Source organism: Mytilus edulis, chromosome 11, assembly GCF_963676685.1.
Source record: "Mytilus edulis chromosome 11, xbMytEdul2.2, whole genome shotgun sequence".
Lineage (NCBI taxonomy): Eukaryota > Metazoa > Mollusca > Bivalvia > Mytilida > Mytilidae > Mytilus > Mytilus edulis.
This window is the reverse complement of record NC_092354.1, coordinates 39,247,779-39,268,513: the sequence shown is the minus strand read 5'-3', so window position 1 is coordinate 39,268,513 and position 20,735 is coordinate 39,247,779. Positions and strand designations below refer to the sequence as shown.

The following is a 20,735-nucleotide window of genomic DNA, read 5'->3' as shown; positions in this document are numbered from 1 at the left end:
CTTTTTTAAAAAGCTGTAAAATTAACAAATATATCTTTGAAAGTACATCGTACTAGCGATATAAAAACAATTGAGAGTCGTTTGTTGTTCCGTCTTGTATTTTCTTATTGTTACTTATAGTCTGAATTCTCACTAAAATGGGCATTTGCTGCTTTGATTATTTTCACTTTAGTTGAAAATAAAGTGTCACAGTTTATTTCAATTTCTTGTTTGGTAACAAGTCAGATATTATTTGTTGACTTTATATTACCTCTTGTGAAATAAACTAACACTATTGAAAAACCGTTGACCCTATTTAAAAATAATTAAACTGTCTTCACATTCGACGAGCGGGTTTAAATTAAAGAATAAAGATATATCTTTCCAAAAAGTCATGATGTAGCCTGTAGGTAAGGTGGTCCATTAAAGGTGAAAATGTTTTTGTTTAGTCACTCCAACATTACTTCATCAAAAATTAGATCCAAGGATTACAAGTTCATGCACTATAAGAAAACAACGTGCGTTGCAAAATATGTAATGTTGATAGATTGAAAACTTTACAGGGACTTTATACATGACCAAAAAAATGGAAATCAATTTTATCGAACCCTGAATTAGAGCATGTTAGAATGTTTACGGAGGTTTTTTTATCAACAATTGATGAATTATGAATTCCAGAATGACATTTGTCGCCAAAATATTTCGGAAAGAGATTTCAATATTTTGTATATGGACTGCGATCTGACATCCAAAGGCCTAACAAGCCGGTAGAAATACGCTTCCTACGTCAGATCAATATTTGACTACATCTAGTCTATCTTATCTATAACCAATTATTTCACCTGTTTCATGCATTTCTTCAGTTTTAAAGTTCATAATTGCATTTGTTTAAAATTGTGTAATGGTTTCTACGTTTAGTTACAACAGTAAATTCCAGATAACTGTGGTTTGATTTTTCTTCAATGACATGACTGCTTGAAATTTTAGTGTATAAAAATATGTAACAGTAAGTCGTTAGTCACTCCGAAATGCACCTGTAATGGTTGATCCATGACAGCTCAAAATATGTCAGAGTCGTGTTAACGTTTACCGATTTTACATTGGATTTGGTGTTATTTTACATTTATCGAACACCTAACTGAACATTACAACATAACTTGCATCTATAACTTAGGTAAAGCAACGCATAATTAATAGTATAATCACATAAAATATTTTTTTTAGACGAACTCCTTTTCGCGGTCAAGCACATTGAATTCAACATATCATTGAAAGGAACCGCGGGAGATTTGGAAGAGAAAAGTGATGAAACAGGTAACAAATTTCCGTATATTCTTGGAGATTTTCTTTGATACTTTTCATAATTCAATAATATATTCTTTAATGATTATGTTTTAAATCCGTATTTTCGAGCAAATATAAACAGTGAAGTACATTGTAAATTTGAAACACAATACCAGAAACATTACATTTATCCTAGATTATTTTAGTTAACTTTGTAAATTTTATAAGATTTAATCGCTTATGTCTTATTATTGCTGTGGATCATTATCACTCATTAAATACTTATGTTAATGAATTTCGTGAGTACGCCAGTACCACAAAATTAAAATGTCAAAAAACTACATATTTTCGAAAGGGTTGTGACCAAATCAAATATCCGCTAAAATGCAAGTTTTGGTTTGTATCAATGACAAAAAAAAACAAGTTCACTGTATTTACTTAATGAATATATTTTTTAATATCAACAATGGTACATAAAAACAAATAATAGCTCTAATGTAACTGCAGAAAGAGGGAAGTCCATAAAAACAAACGCTCGACTATAATCATAACTGATAGTAATCAATTAATTGTCGTCATACTTTTGCAAGGTTCTTTTTCTTTTTTTTTTTTTTAGTTACCAATGTTAATATAATGTTTTATTTATCCGTCCATTGGTTCGACTTCTCGGTTAAATGTTATAATTTAGGCCACACCAATTTAATTCCTTGTTCCACGGATCCGCCCGCACCTATTGTTTTCAAAACAGATTTTTTTTATATTCCCGCTTCCCGCATCCGGAAATGTAATCATGTCTATATCCCCCACCGTTTGTTTTGTAAAAATTATCAAAGATATCAACATTTGTTTCTAAAATCACAGTCTAACCTGTATATAACGATTTTAAACCCATTAGCACCCCATCACACTGTGTAAATATCTGTGTGAATATTTGTTTCAGCATGAAAGCGATTTATCCCACGTGGGAGTGCTCCGATCGATAACAGCGGAAATACCTGTACAGAACAAAAAACATTGATTTCTTTCCCCCTTACTTATATTCCCTATCAAAAAATGTTCGTTGTTAGAATAAAGTACAAAGAACTTCTGAAGGATTTGCCTTAATATTGTATGCTGGCGAAACAAAACTATATATAGCCACGGCATGTTTATGCACCAGTCCTGATTGATTCAGTGGCCTGTCGTTCAGCATTTCTCGTTTGTTGGTGTGGCTCATTGGTACTTTCCCGTTTCAACCGGAAAGATATATAAATTAGATTGTTGATTTCCTCTTCAACTTGTGTACACTTATAATTTTGGGATCCTTATAACTTGCTGTTTGGTCTGGATCAAAGTCCTGTGTAAAAGGCCGTACTTTGACCTGCGTTGGTTATACATGTAATCAGGTTGGGAACAATCCTCCCTCAGACAAGGGGTCATTTTACTGTACTGTTGTAGAAAAGGAAGTAGAAATACAAAGGATTTGTATAGTGCTACTATACAAAACCTTTGAAAACTAAGAATTTTTTACTCAAAAAGAGGAGAAATACATCATATTTTAAACAATTTTTCTAGAAGAGGGGTCCACTTATTTTGAATAATATGAAAATGTGTTAAACAAAATGAGTCAACATGGTTTAAGTCCAGAAATATTACAAAGTTCTTGGACAAGTTTTGACCATTAAATACAAGATAGATATATAGTTCTTTGGGACAATGTGAACCTTTTTGTAATAAAACGTGTTTTTTTACAAAGAAATATATGATAACTTATATGAAAAGGGATATCTATAACATTAAGGGGTTGTTCCCAACCCGATAATGACTTAGATGGAAAATTGTCTCATTGTCAGTTACACAAACACAGACCAGATTTAATTATACAATTATTTCTTGGTGAACAGGGTAAAATTACTTCATTAATTAAAGAAATGTCAAAGTACAAGTGATGAATCTAGTTTGAATATTGTCAAAACCTATTTTTTTATATTTAATAAAAAAAATATAATCGCTCGTCTTTACTTTTCAAGCTTCGCCTCAAAAATTTGCACATTAAATATTTTTTTTTTTATTAAAATTTTCAAATCGCTCGCTCGCCCCAATTTTTAGAGTCCAAAAATCCGTAGAACAAGAAATTAAATTGGTGTGGCCTTATGACTTATTAATAATAACAAAAACAAAAACAAAAATGGCGAAAATTTCAAATCCTTTTGAAAACACATATTTTTAATTAACATGTGCAGAAATTTGGACAAAATTAGACGTATATGTATTATATACAAGTAAAGCTAAAACAACTATGCAGTGTATTAGGAGGCATATGAACATGCTACTGTATTCCATTGTCTTTAGTGTGAATCTATGTTTGCACCTGAGTTCTTAGTCGACATTGTGAAACATATGTGAATAAATAATTATATATGTCTTGTTTCATCTCTAATAAATATACATCTAAACAGCCCTGATGGCGTATGACTCATTTTCATAGTCTTGTAGAGGTTTCGATGATTAGAACTTGGATAAATGCTCTTTAAAGTGTATTTGTAAAAAAAATCGATTCATAAAGTGATAATAGGTAATTTGTTTTTATCATCAAAATTATATTTTTCTTTACTTTCAAATTTTATTATCATTATTATGATTCGTCAATCATCGAATGCATAATCTTATTGACCTATTAACAATAACGTAGCTTGCCTTTTACAAATGCCCAATTGCGGCGACATGAAGCAAGCTATCAGTGTAGCGAAATGTTTAGCAAAAGCTGAATCCACAATTTCAAGGTTTTTGAAAGCTTCGGTGGATGCGTGGTAATACGAAATTATGCCTCGAAGCGGAAGGAGAACGACTGTCACCAAATGAGCAGAAAACAATTTGTCACGGATTGTGAAAACGTTTCGCCGATCAGCCCTTATGGATATCACAAAGGAACTGAACACTCATATATCTGCTGAAGTATCCAGGCGAACTGTTTAACGAAATTGCATAAATTTGGTTACACCAGACGATCTGTTCAGAAGAAAATTGGCATCAGGGTTGTAAATCAATAGAAAAAAATTTGCTTATTGCAGGAGCAAACTCCAATGGACTGTTAACAATCAGTTGGAAAAAAATATATTTACTGATGAGATGATAATGGTGATCAAACCTGACGAAACACTTAAAGTTTTAAAGATATGAAAAAATGAAACAAAATTTGGAGACCTAAATGCCAAAGATATGTTGCACAACGACTGTCCACCAATTTTAAAATTATGGACTGGAGATGTATAACATACTATGGAGTTGGTACTTTAGCAATGATCAATGGTAATATGAACTCTGTCAAGTATATAGAAACACTGGACGATAAATTATTGCAAATTGTAACCAAACATTTTGCCAATAAACCTTATCTATTTCAAGATTATAATGCTTGTCAATATTCAAGGGTTGTACCAAAACCACATCTTACCTGGCCCGCACAATCACCAGACTTGAGCGTAATCGAAAATGTCTGGCTTCTGATGAAGAATGAAATGAAATGAAAATAGAATAGACTTCATATGTTTCGTAATGTTGAGGACTTTAAGTCTAAATTACTGCGTGCCTGGTTATTCAGAGACTTTATGTAAGCCTTCCGGGTCGCAGCAGACATGTTCTAGTTCAGAAGAATGGCATAACAAAATATTAAGATTATAAAACTTGTTTTGTGAGGTTAGTTTTTATTCAAAGCTCATTCAACATTTTTGTTTTGGCATTCATTAAAAAAGTTGACTCATTTGTGGAACTATGCTGTACAATTTGATTTTTTTTATATATTGATGAAAAAATAATAAAGTTTATCCTTTGATGTCTTTAGGTAAACTTGATAAATGCTACGCTAGATGGAAAATGTTAACCCCAACTCATTGGTCTTACGAAAAAATCAAAAGCAGGCTAGAAGCTATATCTAAGATCTCAGAGTTCAACATACTGTTCGTGTATGATGGATCGCTTATAGTGGATACATCTTTTGTCCTACATCAACCTTTACAACCTAAAAAATTTTATGCAAGTATCGTAGATTTCCTGAAGAAATTTGTACACATTTGCAAGATCCAGACTACCGTAAAAGCTGCTGTCGACGTTGAAATAACCTTTTCTCGTTTACCATTTAAAGGTGAGAAACTTTTTTATTTCATAATATATATTTACTTATATTCAGTAACCTTTGTTAGTGAATTTTTAGAGTTTGGCGTCCTAAAAATTTCTAATGACATCAATCATCAGTACAGAACTTTCCTTTAAATCAACATATTTCAAATTATATGTTTTCGGTCTGTAAATAAAAGAACTTAGTGTAAGTGAAACTCATATCTAATCATGGTGTAAATTCTGACATTGATAAGCTATTTTCTTTGATAGAATTCAAAAAAGTAAATGTTAAGCTTTAATTTCTTTGATAGTATTCAGGAAAACAAATGTTAAGCTTTAGTTTCTTTGATAGTATTCAGGAAAACAAATGTTAAGCTTTAGTTTCTTTGATAGTATTTAGGAAAAAAATGTTAAGCTTTAGTTTCTTTGATAGTATTTAGGAAACAAATGTTAAGCTTTAGTTTCTCTAATTTTTGTGCTATTTTCACATTTCCTGACCGGTGTGAGAAAAATATTTCTCCTCACTAGTGAAAAATCTGTTCTCGGCAAATGATTAGTCGAAATTTGATTATGACGTCAACATGTTTTATTTTCTTCTCAATTTTTCTATTGTGACGTCATGAAAAAAGGCGACCTTGCCTGATGACGTCGCATATAAAGAGCACAATTTTCTGAAAATCTTTGAAATGAACGATAAAAGGCATTAGAGAAACAGATTCCGACACCATAACTCGTGTATTACGATATTTCTCCACTCTCGACAGTTACATTTTATTATGTAAAGGGCTCGGCAAGCCTCGCGCTTTAAATAATAAAATTTAACTGTCTCGAGTGGAGAAATATCGTAATACACTTGTTGCAATGTAAGAATCTATATTTCTTTGATAGTTGTCAGGAAAATAAATGTTAAGCTTTAGTTTCTTTGATAGTATTTAGGAAAAAAATGTTAAGCTTTAGTTTCTTTGATAGTATTCAGGAAAATAAATGTAAAGCTTTAGTTTCTTTGATAGTATTTAGGAAAAAAATGTTAAGCTTTAGTTTCTTTGATAGTATTTAGGAAACAAATGTTAAGCTTTAGTTTCTTTGATAGTATGCAGGAAAATAAATGTTAAGCTTTAGTTTCTTTGATAGTATTCAGGAAAATAAATGTTAAGCTTTAGTTTCTTTGATAGTATTCAGGAAAATAAATGTTAAGCTTTAGTTTCTTTGATAGTATTCAGGAAAATAAATGTAAAGCTTTTAAATTATTACTTGGCAATTACACATTCTGACTCAGACTTCTTTTGATCGTTTCAGATAAACCAATTCTTAAACTATACTCTGCACCTATGTTTCTTCAACGGTTTCTGCGTGAAAACTGTATTCATCTGGATTTTCCTTTATCAATCATTGATATCATATTTTTAAATACAAACATTGTCATTGCAGCAATTCCAGAACAGCTTAATCGAAATTTGATATAGCAAAAAGTGTGACGAAAAGCACAAAAAGTATTCTTTAAACATGTGGCTAAATATAACGAAAATTTTCAAAATCGGTAATTCTTATTATACTATTATACACGATGTCTTTTAAACAGCCTTGTGAACTAATTCAAAACTGATTCGTAGGGCTAATTCATCAATATATTTTAACTTAACCTTGTGTTCAAAATGCAATGAAAATGTGCTACAAATGTCTTTCATAAAATCACAATGTATCAAAGTACAGGATGTCAACTCAATTATTTCCCCTTCCATAAAATAATTTCCTTTGAAACATGTCTTTTTTCCTTTTTTTAATTTACTCTAATCTAGTCGTATTGTTTAAAATTAGTTTAATCTAATTCTAATTTATTTTACTTTGTATCCAAATTAAAAACATAAAGCTCAGCTGTATATAGTCCAATAGTATTTAATGTATGAAAAGTGATATAATACAGTCCTGGTTTGTTTTTTTTGTTTTTTTAGAAAAAAAGAACCCAAAAGCACAACAACACGGTTTTGATGGAACGTCTTGTCTGATATGTGAAAAACAAGGTGTCGCAATGCAAGCAGATACATGGTGTAAAGATTGTCAGGAAATGTACTGCGACAATTGCTCTTCTTCTCACACGGCTACCACGTGTTGCACTGGACACACAATTATAAATATTGAAAAAGTTTCACAAATATTTCCTAAAAAACTCATGCAAAAAAAGACCTGCACAGAACACGGCCAAAAGTTAGATTTCGTTTGCAATACACATGAAATTATAATTTGCGTAGAGTGTGTCAGAGTTAAACACATACACTGTTCTGGTATTACCAGCATTACGTCTGTAGCTAAAAATATTAAGTTTTCCACAATTTGGGATGGTATTAACAGAAATATTAAGGAATTGGATGTTGATATCAAAAACGTGTTGTCACATATCTCAGAACAGGAAATCAAACTTGATTCTCAATCAACAAAAATAGAAACTTCAGTTGAATCTATATTTGATAAGACTATTCCAAAAGACCGATATGAAATTAGAGCTATTATTTCAGATTTAAAATTTAAAAAATACAAATGTATAGAAAATTTAAAAGATTTTCGAAAAAAAGTAGAAGAAGTAGAGGTAGTCGTTTGTGAAATTGTAAACCGTTTAAGTAACTTAGCAATATACTGCTCTGACAGTCAAATATATAGAGAAATTGTAAATATAGCTAAGAATATAAGTAATGCAGAAGAAACTTTTAAAACTCTCTTAAGTAGTGCTAAAACCCTTACTCTTCATTGTGAATCAATCAAAGAATTTGATTTTCAGATAAACCCCTTAGCAAAACTGCAAACATGTGTGCATTCTGAACCGTTCTACGTGGGCTCTAAACTGTCTACATCGCAAAGATCTGCCCAAGTTGGTGTTTCTGATGATATTAAAAAAATCCAACCTAAAAAGAAAACAGAGTTTTTGGTAAAAAGTCGTCGACGATTGCATTTGCCTAAATTGCTAATCTTAAATGAACAAATACTGTTAACTGATCGTATGTTAAGTAAAGTACTAATACACGATATCAGTGGCTATTTTGAACGTGAAATATCGATTCCAGATATGCCCTCCGACATATCTGTTGTAAATAACTGCAAAATAGCAGTGCTGTTATTCAATTCCATAGTTTTAGTAAACATCATAACTAAAAAAGTAGAAACCATTTGTACAGAATGTAGCTACCACGGGTTGTCTTATTTTGAAGGGTGTTTATATCTTTTGAAAATTAAGACAGTAGGATTTGTTATCGATATTATGAATTTGTCTAGACACATCGCACGATCTGTTAAGCAGACTGACAAGATTGATAGTTCTTGTATTATTACATATAAAAACAAAATATTTATTTTATCTCATACGAAAAGTAGTGATCTTTACTGCTTTGATTTAGATGGTAAAATGCTGTGGCATACAGTATTTAAATTGCAATATAAAAGCTTTCAAATGGCAGTCGACGATAAACTCAATTGTTACATACCATGTTACGAAGATAACAGTGTGAGAGTTGTATCGAACTGTGGAAAGCATTTCACAAATATACTGAAAGATATCAAAAAGCCATTGGCGTTGTATTTTGATAAAATAAAAAATCGTCTAATTGTGTGTAATGAAGAAAATCGGTGCTATGTTTTTGATGTAAATTTAGATTGAAGACTAAATATGCTCATTGCATTTTTAAAGCTAAACGAAGCTACTACATTTTATAAGTTGAGTGTTATCAATAAATCACAAGTCAAGTTGCAATTCTACAACAATAATGTATTTGAAATAGTAGAAAACTGAATAAAGAGTATACTGTGCCATATTACATTGTTTTACTTAGGGACGCTTGAAAGTTGGTCATTGTCATATCGCACACACGGGAGAGTTTTAATGCCTTATTGTATAATACTATATCATTTATACAATGTAAGCTGGCTGTACAAACAATAAGATCTTAATAATGTAAAATTCAAAATGGGAAAGAGGAATGCGTCAATGAGACACAAATCCGACCAAAGACAGACTAGATGTAACGAGAATCGATATTTGTACGTTCCACCATTTCGTGATATCGTGATGTTGCTATGGGATTTTTTTTTGTAATATATTCCTTCATTTCTGCTCATTGTGGATTCGTTTATTTGGGTGGGTACCAATTTTCGTGGATTAAGGGAAACAAATATTTTTGTAGATATTTGATTTCTAGGTTTTGCCAAAATTTGCTTATATTTATATAGAAAATGTGGTTTTCAAACTTGCATGTTTCCTTACTTAACTACTTCAAGTAAATTTAAATGATCGCGAAATTCAATTACTTCGAAATAGTGTAGAAAGGGTTCAACGCGAAATGAAGTATTCTCGAAAATAAGTTGGTTTACAGTATTCATCAACAAGGTATTGGTACCTTCCAAATACATTTTCTTCGACAGTATATACCGTTGGTTCATCAAGTTATTCCTAAGATACTTGTGACATTTTAAAAAGACTGAGTAGCAGCTGCAAACTCTTAAATAGCGAATAGGGAAATATATATCATATATCTTACACTGACACACCAAGTCCTCGTGGGATAACTGTTTTACATTCCAGCTGTTTTAGATTAGACGATAAATTATTTACAATTCATAAAATCTAGTTTAGAACTATTGATTTTTTCATTTTGCAAAACCAATATTGATTTAGTTAAATTGTTAAATTCCCATATGTGCATAAGGTACCATACCACGCCAAATAATATCGGACAAATATTAATGGGATGTTGTTCTGCTCATTCTATATTCGTCCCAGTCTTTAAGCTTTCCTCGTCTACCGGACAACGTCTTACATCAGTTGGCCATAAAACACCTTGTGTTACAAACATATCTCAAATGGTAGTTTTTTTCTTTGTAACGATTGGACCTTTTGTTGTGATTCAAATGCAACACTTTCTTGATGTTTAACCTTCAGTCACGATTTGTGTGTAATTTATTTGTTCTGTGGTGTTGTTTCATTTTCTTATGACTTAGGTTCCGGTGCAATGGACGGTTATACTATTGTCAGTACATATATCCACACAGTTGGTGGATTGGCTACAAAATTGCTGTCTGCATTTGTTACATATAATACCATGCGCAAAACTTGTTCAAGGTTTCGAAAAAAATATTTGTGCTGTTTTGAAATTTTTCTACTATGGCCTTTTTTTAGTTAAGTGTATATTAAATAATAAATGGTGGTATGCAGGGTTTAAAAACAAAGAAGTTCTTAAGAGATTTTTAAGAATCAACATTTTGTTAAACAATTTCACAGTAATTTTCAAGACCCTCTTTCACTACGGACATGATGTGTGTTAATCTAATGGACACTTGTTTTAGTCTAACATACAAATGAGCTGGCAATGAACCGTTGTTTGTGCGAAGTTTTGTGAAGCTTAGGTATCTAATTCAACAAGGTTCGTCCAGTCATTTGTTGTGTAATATTTGTAATAGCCAGGAAGACTAATGGTTCGCCAAAATCTTGCCCTTGTCAAATGATATGTTTTTGCATGCTTGACAACCTGAATGCTCATTTATTTTCTATTATTCAATAGGACACACGTAGTAGTACGACTTACATACATTATTCAAAGTTATGATCACAAGATACAACAACATACTTATCGCGAAGAGATTATGGATATTTGACAGACTCTCTGTCTCAGAAAACGATACTAGATCGATCATTCACACAAATTTTTTAACCTATGAATGCGACGTTTAATCAGAGACCAGATTCATTTGACCCATTTTGACACAGTGTCAAGGTCAATTTCTGCAAGCATAGCCCATGCTCTGACGAAGTTCTCAATGGAACCCATAATCATTTTGAAGTTATGGTAATAATTGATGTGTTGGGGTTCTCTAGCTTAGAACGATGGTATATCACCTTTCGGAGATGTTCATGTTGAATTATGTTTAGATCCCCAGGAATAACTTTGCAACAAAGCTGTAAATATAAGGCGAGTCGGAGCAGTCACATGTCTTAGAATTTTTTTTATATTTATTGTTTGAAATCAAGGTTCTGCATTGGGTTTTTTTATAGTTATATACTGTGGTCGCGCAAAAGGTTTGGTGTATCAATTAGAAACTATAGAAAATAAAATTGAATTTTAAATGTTACTTCCTTGTAAAAACAAATTTGCTGATATTCATTGCATCGATTCCTTCATTAGTAAATTGAACTCATAGGAACTGCATTTTCTTCATGTAAAGGGTCCGATCTTACTGGTTTAAAAAGACAGGAAAATGTACATCACAAATAATACTGACTGTCTGTGAATTGGAAAACTCACTAATTTAGATATAAGAAGATGTGACAATGAGACAGCTCTCCATCAAAAGTCAAAATGTGTAAGAGTAAACCGTTATAGGTCAAAGTACGGTCTTCAAAGCGTTGCCTTTGCTCACACCTAATGCATCCTTTGTGCATCCTTTGTCATATTCTTTTAATCATTTTAGAATATTAGCAGGCAAAACAAATGTGTACTTCTAATGCTTGATTTGTATAATGATTTTTTAATCAGTTTAATTTTAGTCTGGAGCTGGAATGTCAATTAATGCTAGTATTCCTTTGTTAATTTATGTTTACAATGTATTATTGTCATTTTTCTGTTTTCTTATCCAACAAAGGACTCCAGCTTCTTTTAAAGTGAGTTTGGGTGTGCGTTTTGATATGTGCTTTTTTTCATCCAACTCCAAATAAAGGTAGAGTGGGAGAGTTCAAATCTCACAAAACATGTAGAACGCTGCCACATTTTGTGCTTGTGGCAAGTTGGGAATATCTGGCCTTTGTTAGTCCTGCGTGTTCTTTTAAATTTCATTCTGGTTCATTCTTATGTTTCGGAGTTTAGTGTGATGTCTATTTTCGCTGAACAATATAATAAAAGAAGATGTGGTATGGATTGCCAATACGACAACCCTCAACAAGAGACAAAATGAAACAGTAATAAACAACTGAAAATCACCGTGTGGCTTTCAACAAAAGCCCATAATTTTCTCGTTTCTCTTAACTGCCATACAGTTCTAGGAATATCATTGTTTAAAAGCAACCGCGTATAATCCGTGTATATTTCATATGGAGTTAGTAGGCGTAGTTTATTTTACACGATTAGACTAAATGTTTCGTTCCTCTATAAAAAGAGCACGGCGTGGAGGAAAAATAAGCAACGTTTTACCCGGACAACATATAAATAAATTGATGACAGACGATTGAAATAAATGCTGAAAACACATTAAAACCTCATAAGTTGGAATTGGTACTGTTGGCATTTCTTTGTTTTTGTGTATATAAACCAACGGATGCTTCTTCTATATTGAAGAATTATCATTGTGATAGACCATAAGTCAAAATGCCGCATGTTGTCTAATTGGCATTCATACCACTTTTTTAATTAATCTGATTAATTTGATACATACCCTCTTCTCTTGGATCACGCCCACCAGTACCTCTTGTGTGTACTAAGCATGTGTGTACAATACATACTAAGGCTAGGAAATGATTGGTTCTCTGTAAGTATTAAATAGATCAAGTATGCGTTCAAATGAGACAAAACCCCATCCAAGACCCAATTTGTAAATAGTAAACAATGATATGTCCAAGTACAGCCTTGTAATTCAGTGGTTGTCTTTTGTTTATGTGTTATTTGTTTTTCGATAATTTTGTTGTGCATAAATTAAGCCGTTAATTTTCTCATGTGAATTGTTTTTCATTGTCATTTCGGGGCCTTTTATAGCTGACTATGTGGTATGTGTTTACTCATTGTTGAAGGCCGTACGGTGACCTATAGTTTAATTTCTCTGACATTTGGTGTCTTGTGGAGAGTTGTCTCATTGGTAATTATACCACATCCTCATTTTTGTATTGGCTCACACGAAACAGTAAGTTATAAAAGGCCTTAAAATTACTTGTGTAAATTAAATAACACCAACAGGAAAACCAATGGTACAATCTATTTAAAAAGAAATAAGAAACAGTTATGAACCCGATAAAAAAAACACAACCATTGAACAAAAGGACTGGTACAGACAAATGCAGCGTTATTAAAGGTTTTAACACAGGCGCCAACCTTTTCCCTTACCTAAATGGAAACGGCGAATGTTTCAAAGAGTCAATAACCCGACCAAAAATAATAAAACAGCCCAAGGCACCCAATGATTCTACAACACAGCGAGAAAATCACGCTTTCTGAGGTGGGCTTCTGCTGGCCACAAAAAAAGAGTAACATATCGAACAAATATAAACTTCTGAATCAAAAGTCGTGGATATGAAAGTATTCTTTTATGACTGGATATAGGAAGATGTGGTGTGAGTGCCAATGAGACAACTCTCCATACAAATAACAATTTAAAAAGTAAACCATTATAGGTTAAAGTACGGCCTTCAACAGATGATATGGCGTCATACAGACTATGTGTTTGCTAAAACCTTTGCAACTGTGACCGATATCGATATCATCAAAGTTATCTTATACGGCAGTATGACAATTGGTTGTATTACACATGCACATTACTAGGAATATAATAAATACTTTATTCTTTTTCATAGGTATTAGCAAAAAATAAAAAGTTTTCCTCAAATTAAAAAAAAAGACCGTAATATGCATCACATTAAAGATAATCTCATCATGAAGTCTTTTGAACGCGTTCGCTATTCTCAATCGACCAAAAACTTTATATTACAAGTCGAGGCTGATATTTTACAATATCAATATGCAAAAAACGAAATAAATCGGCAGGTGTCTAACAACTACAATAACACTTTTTCATTTCAATAAAGTTTAAAAAAAAGTTTTAAATAACATTCAATCGTTTTTACTTAATTTTCTAGCGTAAAAAGCTATTACAAGAATTTATTTCTGGATAAATTATAATTAATTGGCTGTATGTTAATGAATAATGCTTACCATTGTGGGATAAATTCAACAAAAATTTAATTCGTTTGAAAGTGGTTCTTTTTAGATTACGAAGTTTCAAATCCCGTATTACGATATTCTTCGTGTGGTTATCAAACATTAAAGATAATAGAAGTGTTAATAAGTTGAACATCACTTTTATACCGACTTTGTCCAACTCGGTATTTTTTTACGTTAAGTTAAGTCACACCACTACGTATCTTGTAATTGATAATGTAAAAAATATTGTTCCTCCGACTGATGTTTTTTTTATATTATGCAATTATTGAATTTTGATAATATGGATACCATTAGTTATCAACCCCAGATATTATATATTCACCGAGGCCAAATTTTAGTAAAACAAAAAACCGTGTGTGATAGCCTGGGCAAATTTTTTTATATTTTTTTTAACAAGCACCGTTGAACATGATGAACATAGGATAAATACACTTTTAACAGACGATTTTACTAAATGGAAATGTATATTCGTTCTAGGTTTGACCTGGTTAAAATGGAATAAATAGATGTTTCGAGTAAAAATCTATAATAATAATGCATCCAAATTGTGGATATACAATATCAGTTATGTAAGCATTGTATTTCTTATATTACGGAAAGACACTAGTAGCAGAAAAAAAACCAGTCAGGATTCTACTTCGTCAAAATTATCTCCCCATTACGCCAGTTCATTTTCACAATCGTAGAAATGGAAGCCATTGTAGGGATGACGCGCTACCAATTTTGCTCTTGGAAACCGATAAATTTATCCTCATTGCACCATTACGATCCTTTTTTGTCAGTTGTATTTTAAAAGACAAATGAATCAACTAGCTAATAAGCATTTATAATGATCTTGTCTGCATTGATTCAACTTAAAACTATTGTCTGATCGGTTGTCAGGTGGAATTTTCGAAAATTCATAAACATTTAAAAAAAAATCTAATTGAATATTTCGTGGAAGGGCAGACTAGATTTTTTTTAGTGTATGAAGACTATAAACCCTAGTTATCACACATTAAAATTAGAATTTTTCAAAGATATGCATTTTCATCATCCAACTTTAAAGACTGTCGTCAAGTACTTTCAGTATAAAAATAGCTATTCGAAGACACCTTCTCTGTTTTGGTGACTCATAAGATAGGTATTTCACTTTACCCATATATTTCATCTTTTAGTACTGTGATTTTTGTGTGTGTTATAAAGTCAACCTGTAGCTTTAATATATAAAAATGATAGAATCTGAAGCGAGACGATGTATGAAATATTCTTACTTTGTACGATCTCAAGACAAAATACTCAACTCAAACACGCCCTTACATAAAAAGGTGCACTCGATTTTTTCTTTTCTATACAATTGTTACCCATTTTTAGGAAGTTTTTCTTCAGTCACATAATGGAAGAACAGACACGAAAAATACTTATCTAATAGATTGATATGTTTTCCGTCCGTGGTAATTTTTTCAAAAAAATCGGAGGTTATGCATTTTCTTCATCCAACTTGAAAGATACCCATGTCGTCGACTTGTTATCTAATTGTTCTGCTTAACTATGTACTAGATAAATTGAAAACTTATGCAAATGGTGTTTTTAAAATAAAACACCTCGTAATTGAGAAGGAAATTGCAATTTTGTTTGTTTCTATTAACTTACTTTTGTAACTATAGTAAACAATACAGTAAACATTTATCGCCTTCTCTAACAAAGAGCTTCGATTCTTTTGTTCTATTTCAACCGGGTTTCCGACTGAAAAGGCCATAATTGGAAACAGCTTAGTATAAAGTAATATATTATTAATTTGAAACCGTGAAAACAAAGTTGATATTTCTCATTTCCAAATTGGCATTTCTCATTCCCAAATGGGCATTTGTCATTTCCAAATTGGCATTTCTCATTTTATTATTCTCAGCTTCAAGTTTATACGTTCTCGATGTTGCCATTTAACAGTTCGAAGTTGACATTAGGGATTTCCAACTTGAAATTTAATTTCCAAGTAAACCTTTTTCAATTCCAAGTGTAAACTCCTCCCATCGGATTAAAAATTTAGAAGTCACGCAGACCAAAAAAAAAACTTACACGATTTATATTTGGATTACCTCCATGAGAGGTACACTAGGGAATGGAAATAGGGAATATAAAAAAAAAGCAACCAGACAAAAGAGCAGATAACAGCGTCGAGACCATCAATGGGTCATCAAAGCGGCGGTAATACCCCGCACCCGGATGTGGCTATCATCCGACCCCTAAATACAAATGTGTAGTAGTTTAGTTAAAATGACATAATATATTTAAAAATTCTTTATTTAATAAACTCTTTAACTCAGAACAACCATTCAAATGAGTTAAATGTGTTTCTAAACACAAATATACTCATTCAAAAATAAACTTTTATCGCTTTGACACCAAACTAGAAGTAATAGATCACCCTGTGCTTAAAATCTTGGACGAAGATTTAAAAAAAAGTTGACATATGTGGAAATGTCATCTTAGAAATCAGAATTTCAGATTGGAAAGAGGAAATTTTGCATGGAAGGACACGAGTAACCAAAATAAATACATGTGTATGTGTAGGACAATATATAGTTTATTTATTTAGTTGTATATATTTATACTTTAACACCCTGTTAACCAATATTTGATTAAGCTATTTCAAGCGTCGTGTAAATTTTCAAAATTCTAAAGCAGGTGGCCTGATGCAAGGTTGAATGCCTGTTTCTGTCTACAATACACTATTTTTTCTGTTGTTTAAGATTCCCCACCCGTAATCCCGTTCGATACCTCTTTGCAGCTAGCTAGCTTTGTGTTGATGATTCATTTGTTCTCGTCCTGAACCTGTTGGAAATATTTGCAACTGGATTTCAAGAAATCAGCAATCATCTTATTTTTTAAATTTTTTGAATAGCTAGAAAAACGTAATCAGTACAGCAACTAGCTGCTAATATCAGTAGTCATATGTGCAATTATACTGAACACATGCATAATGATTTTATTAACTACTGGTATACTACTGTTCAAAAATTGTATAAGACTGACAACCAAATTTACCCATTTTCTTTTTAAATCGGAACTGTACACATCAATCCGAAACTAAACTACCTTTTTGCTAACTTGCCGAATTGCATATAATTTTCACTATATACATAATGATTATTGAAATTATAAAAAAATCTTAGAACAAAATAGATTGACATGACACTAGGAACGTCAGTTTAAGGTAGTTAATTAATTGTTTGTACGTACCATCAACCAGGATAAAATGACCAGATACAAATTTATTGATTCTGCTTTAGATGCAGTTCTCGCTCCACTTCCTGCAGTTGTTGATAGGTCGTGCTTCAAATTAGAAGTAGCAGGAAGAGTTGAAATGTGTGCAATCGTTGTTGTGGTTGTTGTTGATTTTGATACTTCTGCAGTTATACTAACTGTTGAGTTTCCAACTTTTTCTGTTGGACTAGGTGTTGAGGTACGGGATTCTTTTGTTGTCCTTGGTGACGGAGTACCTTTTTGTACAGCTATTGGACTAGGTGTTGTAGTACCTTGTTTATCATTTCTTGGTGTAGCTGTTGGTGTATAGAATTTACTTATTGGACTTGGTGTTGGGTTTGCACCTGTTTCTTCTTTAGGGCTAGGTGTTGGGACTGTACTTATGTATCCTTGAGGACTGGGTGTTGGCTTTGAATTTGCCATTACTGCCAAATAATCTGGTACTGGCCAATTAGCTAGTAATATTGTCTTATAAGGTGCTAGCTCATGCTTTAGCACCATAACATCGCTTTTATGTATTGCTTCTGCTAATGGAAACAGAGATAAAGGAAACAATATAACAATATTCATATAAAACAATCCAAAAGGAACTAGATAACGAAACATAAATGGGTCGAGTACATTTATAGTCATACTAATGCACCTGTATTTAACCAGTCATCAATTAGGCTACACATATAGCTCTCAATGAAAGATATAAATTCTTTTAAATATAAAGTTATCATTAATGTGTGTTTTCGTTACTGAACGCGTCTGACATTCTGAATCATACGACAGATATATTTAATATAATTATCTAAATGTGTATTTTAAAATGTAATTATGTTTTTATAAAGTCTATACAAGACCACTAGCAGATTATATATTTTGTCCCTTTCAACAGATAATACAAAACATACAACGACCATAATCATATATAAAAACGGGAAAAATCGTCGAACCTGATATTCGTCTGATAACAGTTTGGATTGATTTGTATACGGATTATTCGCGAAAATTGCGGTTTTTGCAAACATTTCACTCAACATTTAGGTGTTTTGTAGAATACTTTGAGATGACAATAATATGGAAGCAGCTAGAATTAACCATCTCATCTTAATATGCTTAAAACGACAACCATGAACAGCAAGTATATATCACTTTCTTGATCAGAACATCGTCATTGAATGTGTTATATTTATATGGACAACACAGCGGGTGTCACATCTGGAGAAGAAACAGATTTTCCATCCGGAGCACCTAATAACATTCCCATTTTTTCGAGGTTTGTAAACTCTTGGGATTCGAAGCCTGGCATATCATATAGGCATTTTACTACTATAAACCCACTTACTTTGGCGGATACTTTATTCCGCGATGTTCATATTCAAGCTTGATGTAGTTAGATAAGGAAGGATCCAAAAAAAAATCGACGATTAATTTTCTCGTTTTTCTTTACCCGCGAAACTCAAAAAAAAAAATCACTTGCGAAAATATGATTGTTTTTACAGTGTTTTCGAAGACCCCACGTTTTTCACACTTACTGAAGATTATGCGTTATTCGAAATAAACATACCATTTTCTGCAGGTGGATGCACACCATTCACTTCATGTAAAATATATAGAAGGGCTAGGCATATAGCTGTCTGTAATACAAATATGTAAATGTATTGTAAAATTGTAACGTTCAATTACTATACATTTCAGGTACAGATTGGTAACAGAATTTCCTAGTTTGTCCTTGCGCATATAGTTTTCTTTTAAACACGATGTAGTAAAAGTAGTGCTTTGCCTCAAAAAACTAATTTATTCTTGTTTTTTTTTAGAATGTTTTATAGATAACTGCTAGACGGATGGAAGTATATTGCAAGGCAAAAATATCATAATGCTATCGGTTTTTTTTCATGGTTCCAGTCCTACAATTTCGATCCAGATATCCATTCCAGTCCATCCCTTCTTTTTTTCATTAAACACCAACAAATATGCCACGGAGACTCGTTCGCTGGTTTGATTCAAGAGTAAATAGACATAGAAAGATGTGGTGTGAGTGCCAATGAGACAACACTCCATCCAAATAACAATTTAAAAAGTAAACAATTATAGGTTAAAGTACGGCCGTCAACACGGAGCCTTGGCTCACACCGAACAACAAGCTATAAAGGGCCCCAAAATTACTAGTGTAAAATTATTCAAACGGGAAAACCAACGGTCTAATCTATGATTGCTAAGAGTGATATCGAATACGTAAAGCATCTACATGTACATTTAATTTATTTACAAAATGCAGTATGAACTAATCACATTTATCAATAGATTTTTGTATTGAGTACTGTTAGAAATATATGTTTGTTTGATTTTAAATATATACATTAAAATTCCGGTTGAAATCGTATTTACACTTTTTGTCAGATGATCTATCTGGATAGAAATAGATGTTGATCCGAGGCTTATGAAATGAAATAATAGTTATGACTGCGACATACGCTCATTATGAAGTAAACAAATGTATTCAATGTTAAAAATTATTTTCGCATGTCTGAAAAGAATTGAAAACACTATTTGTTAAACCCCCTTCCTGGCCTGTTTGTTAAATAAAAAACACAAATAATATAAAAGACATGTTGGCTTTTCCATGGGTGTGTACTCAATAACTTTGAGTCACGACTTTTATCATCCCAATACATTTGTAATTACTAGATGATTACAGAACATGCATATGTCATTAGTATCCGTAAATTTGTTTGGCTGACAACAATCACGAGTGACACCAGTATATTCATTTTTTAATTTGGCATATAAAGCAAAAAGGAATACCAATAATTGTAATGTTTGTAGCCCGGACGAAAACATTAATATCCTAGTCTCATGATTTTGCAGTTATGGAGAAGTTATACTTTTTATTATATAACTTCCCTTACTTTATTTTCTTTCTGTAGGCCAATATTTTTTGATAATTTAAATTGTTCTGCGTTTCGTTCTAATTATTGCATCATGAGAGCGATAGTCCCTATATTCTGTTGATATCAATCAAGAAAAAATTGATTAGTAAACAATGATTGGCAGCAGTCAGAAAAAAATAGAACATAAATTGAAATGACATCAAACATGGATATATCATACTGTGTTTTATGATATCGTATAAAACAAATGATAACGTTCAGCGACAAATATTTCGCACAAATTCAGGATAAGAACATATTCAGAGAAAATACAATAAGAAGATACTGCATGGAATGCCAACCGCGGAATGTACTA

The 20,735-nt window shown here is 32.0% G+C and overlaps 1 protein-coding gene across 1 annotated transcript in view; it reads right to left on the bottom strand.

Annotated features, from left to right (window-relative positions):
• The window catches only part of LOC139494242 (mucin-2-like), a 39,959-nt gene extending 21,957 nt beyond the window's left edge, over positions 1–18,002 (bottom strand). The window contains exons 1-2 of the mRNA XM_071282411.1: positions 17,478–18,002; positions 12,763–12,853 (exon numbers count right to left, since the gene is read on the bottom strand). Coding sequence (XP_071138512.1) covers positions 12,763–12,853; positions 17,478–18,002 — 616 coding nt within the window. The remainder of the gene's footprint in view (positions 1–12,762; positions 12,854–17,477) is intronic.
• Between the last annotated feature and the right edge of the window lie 2,733 nt (positions 18,003–20,735).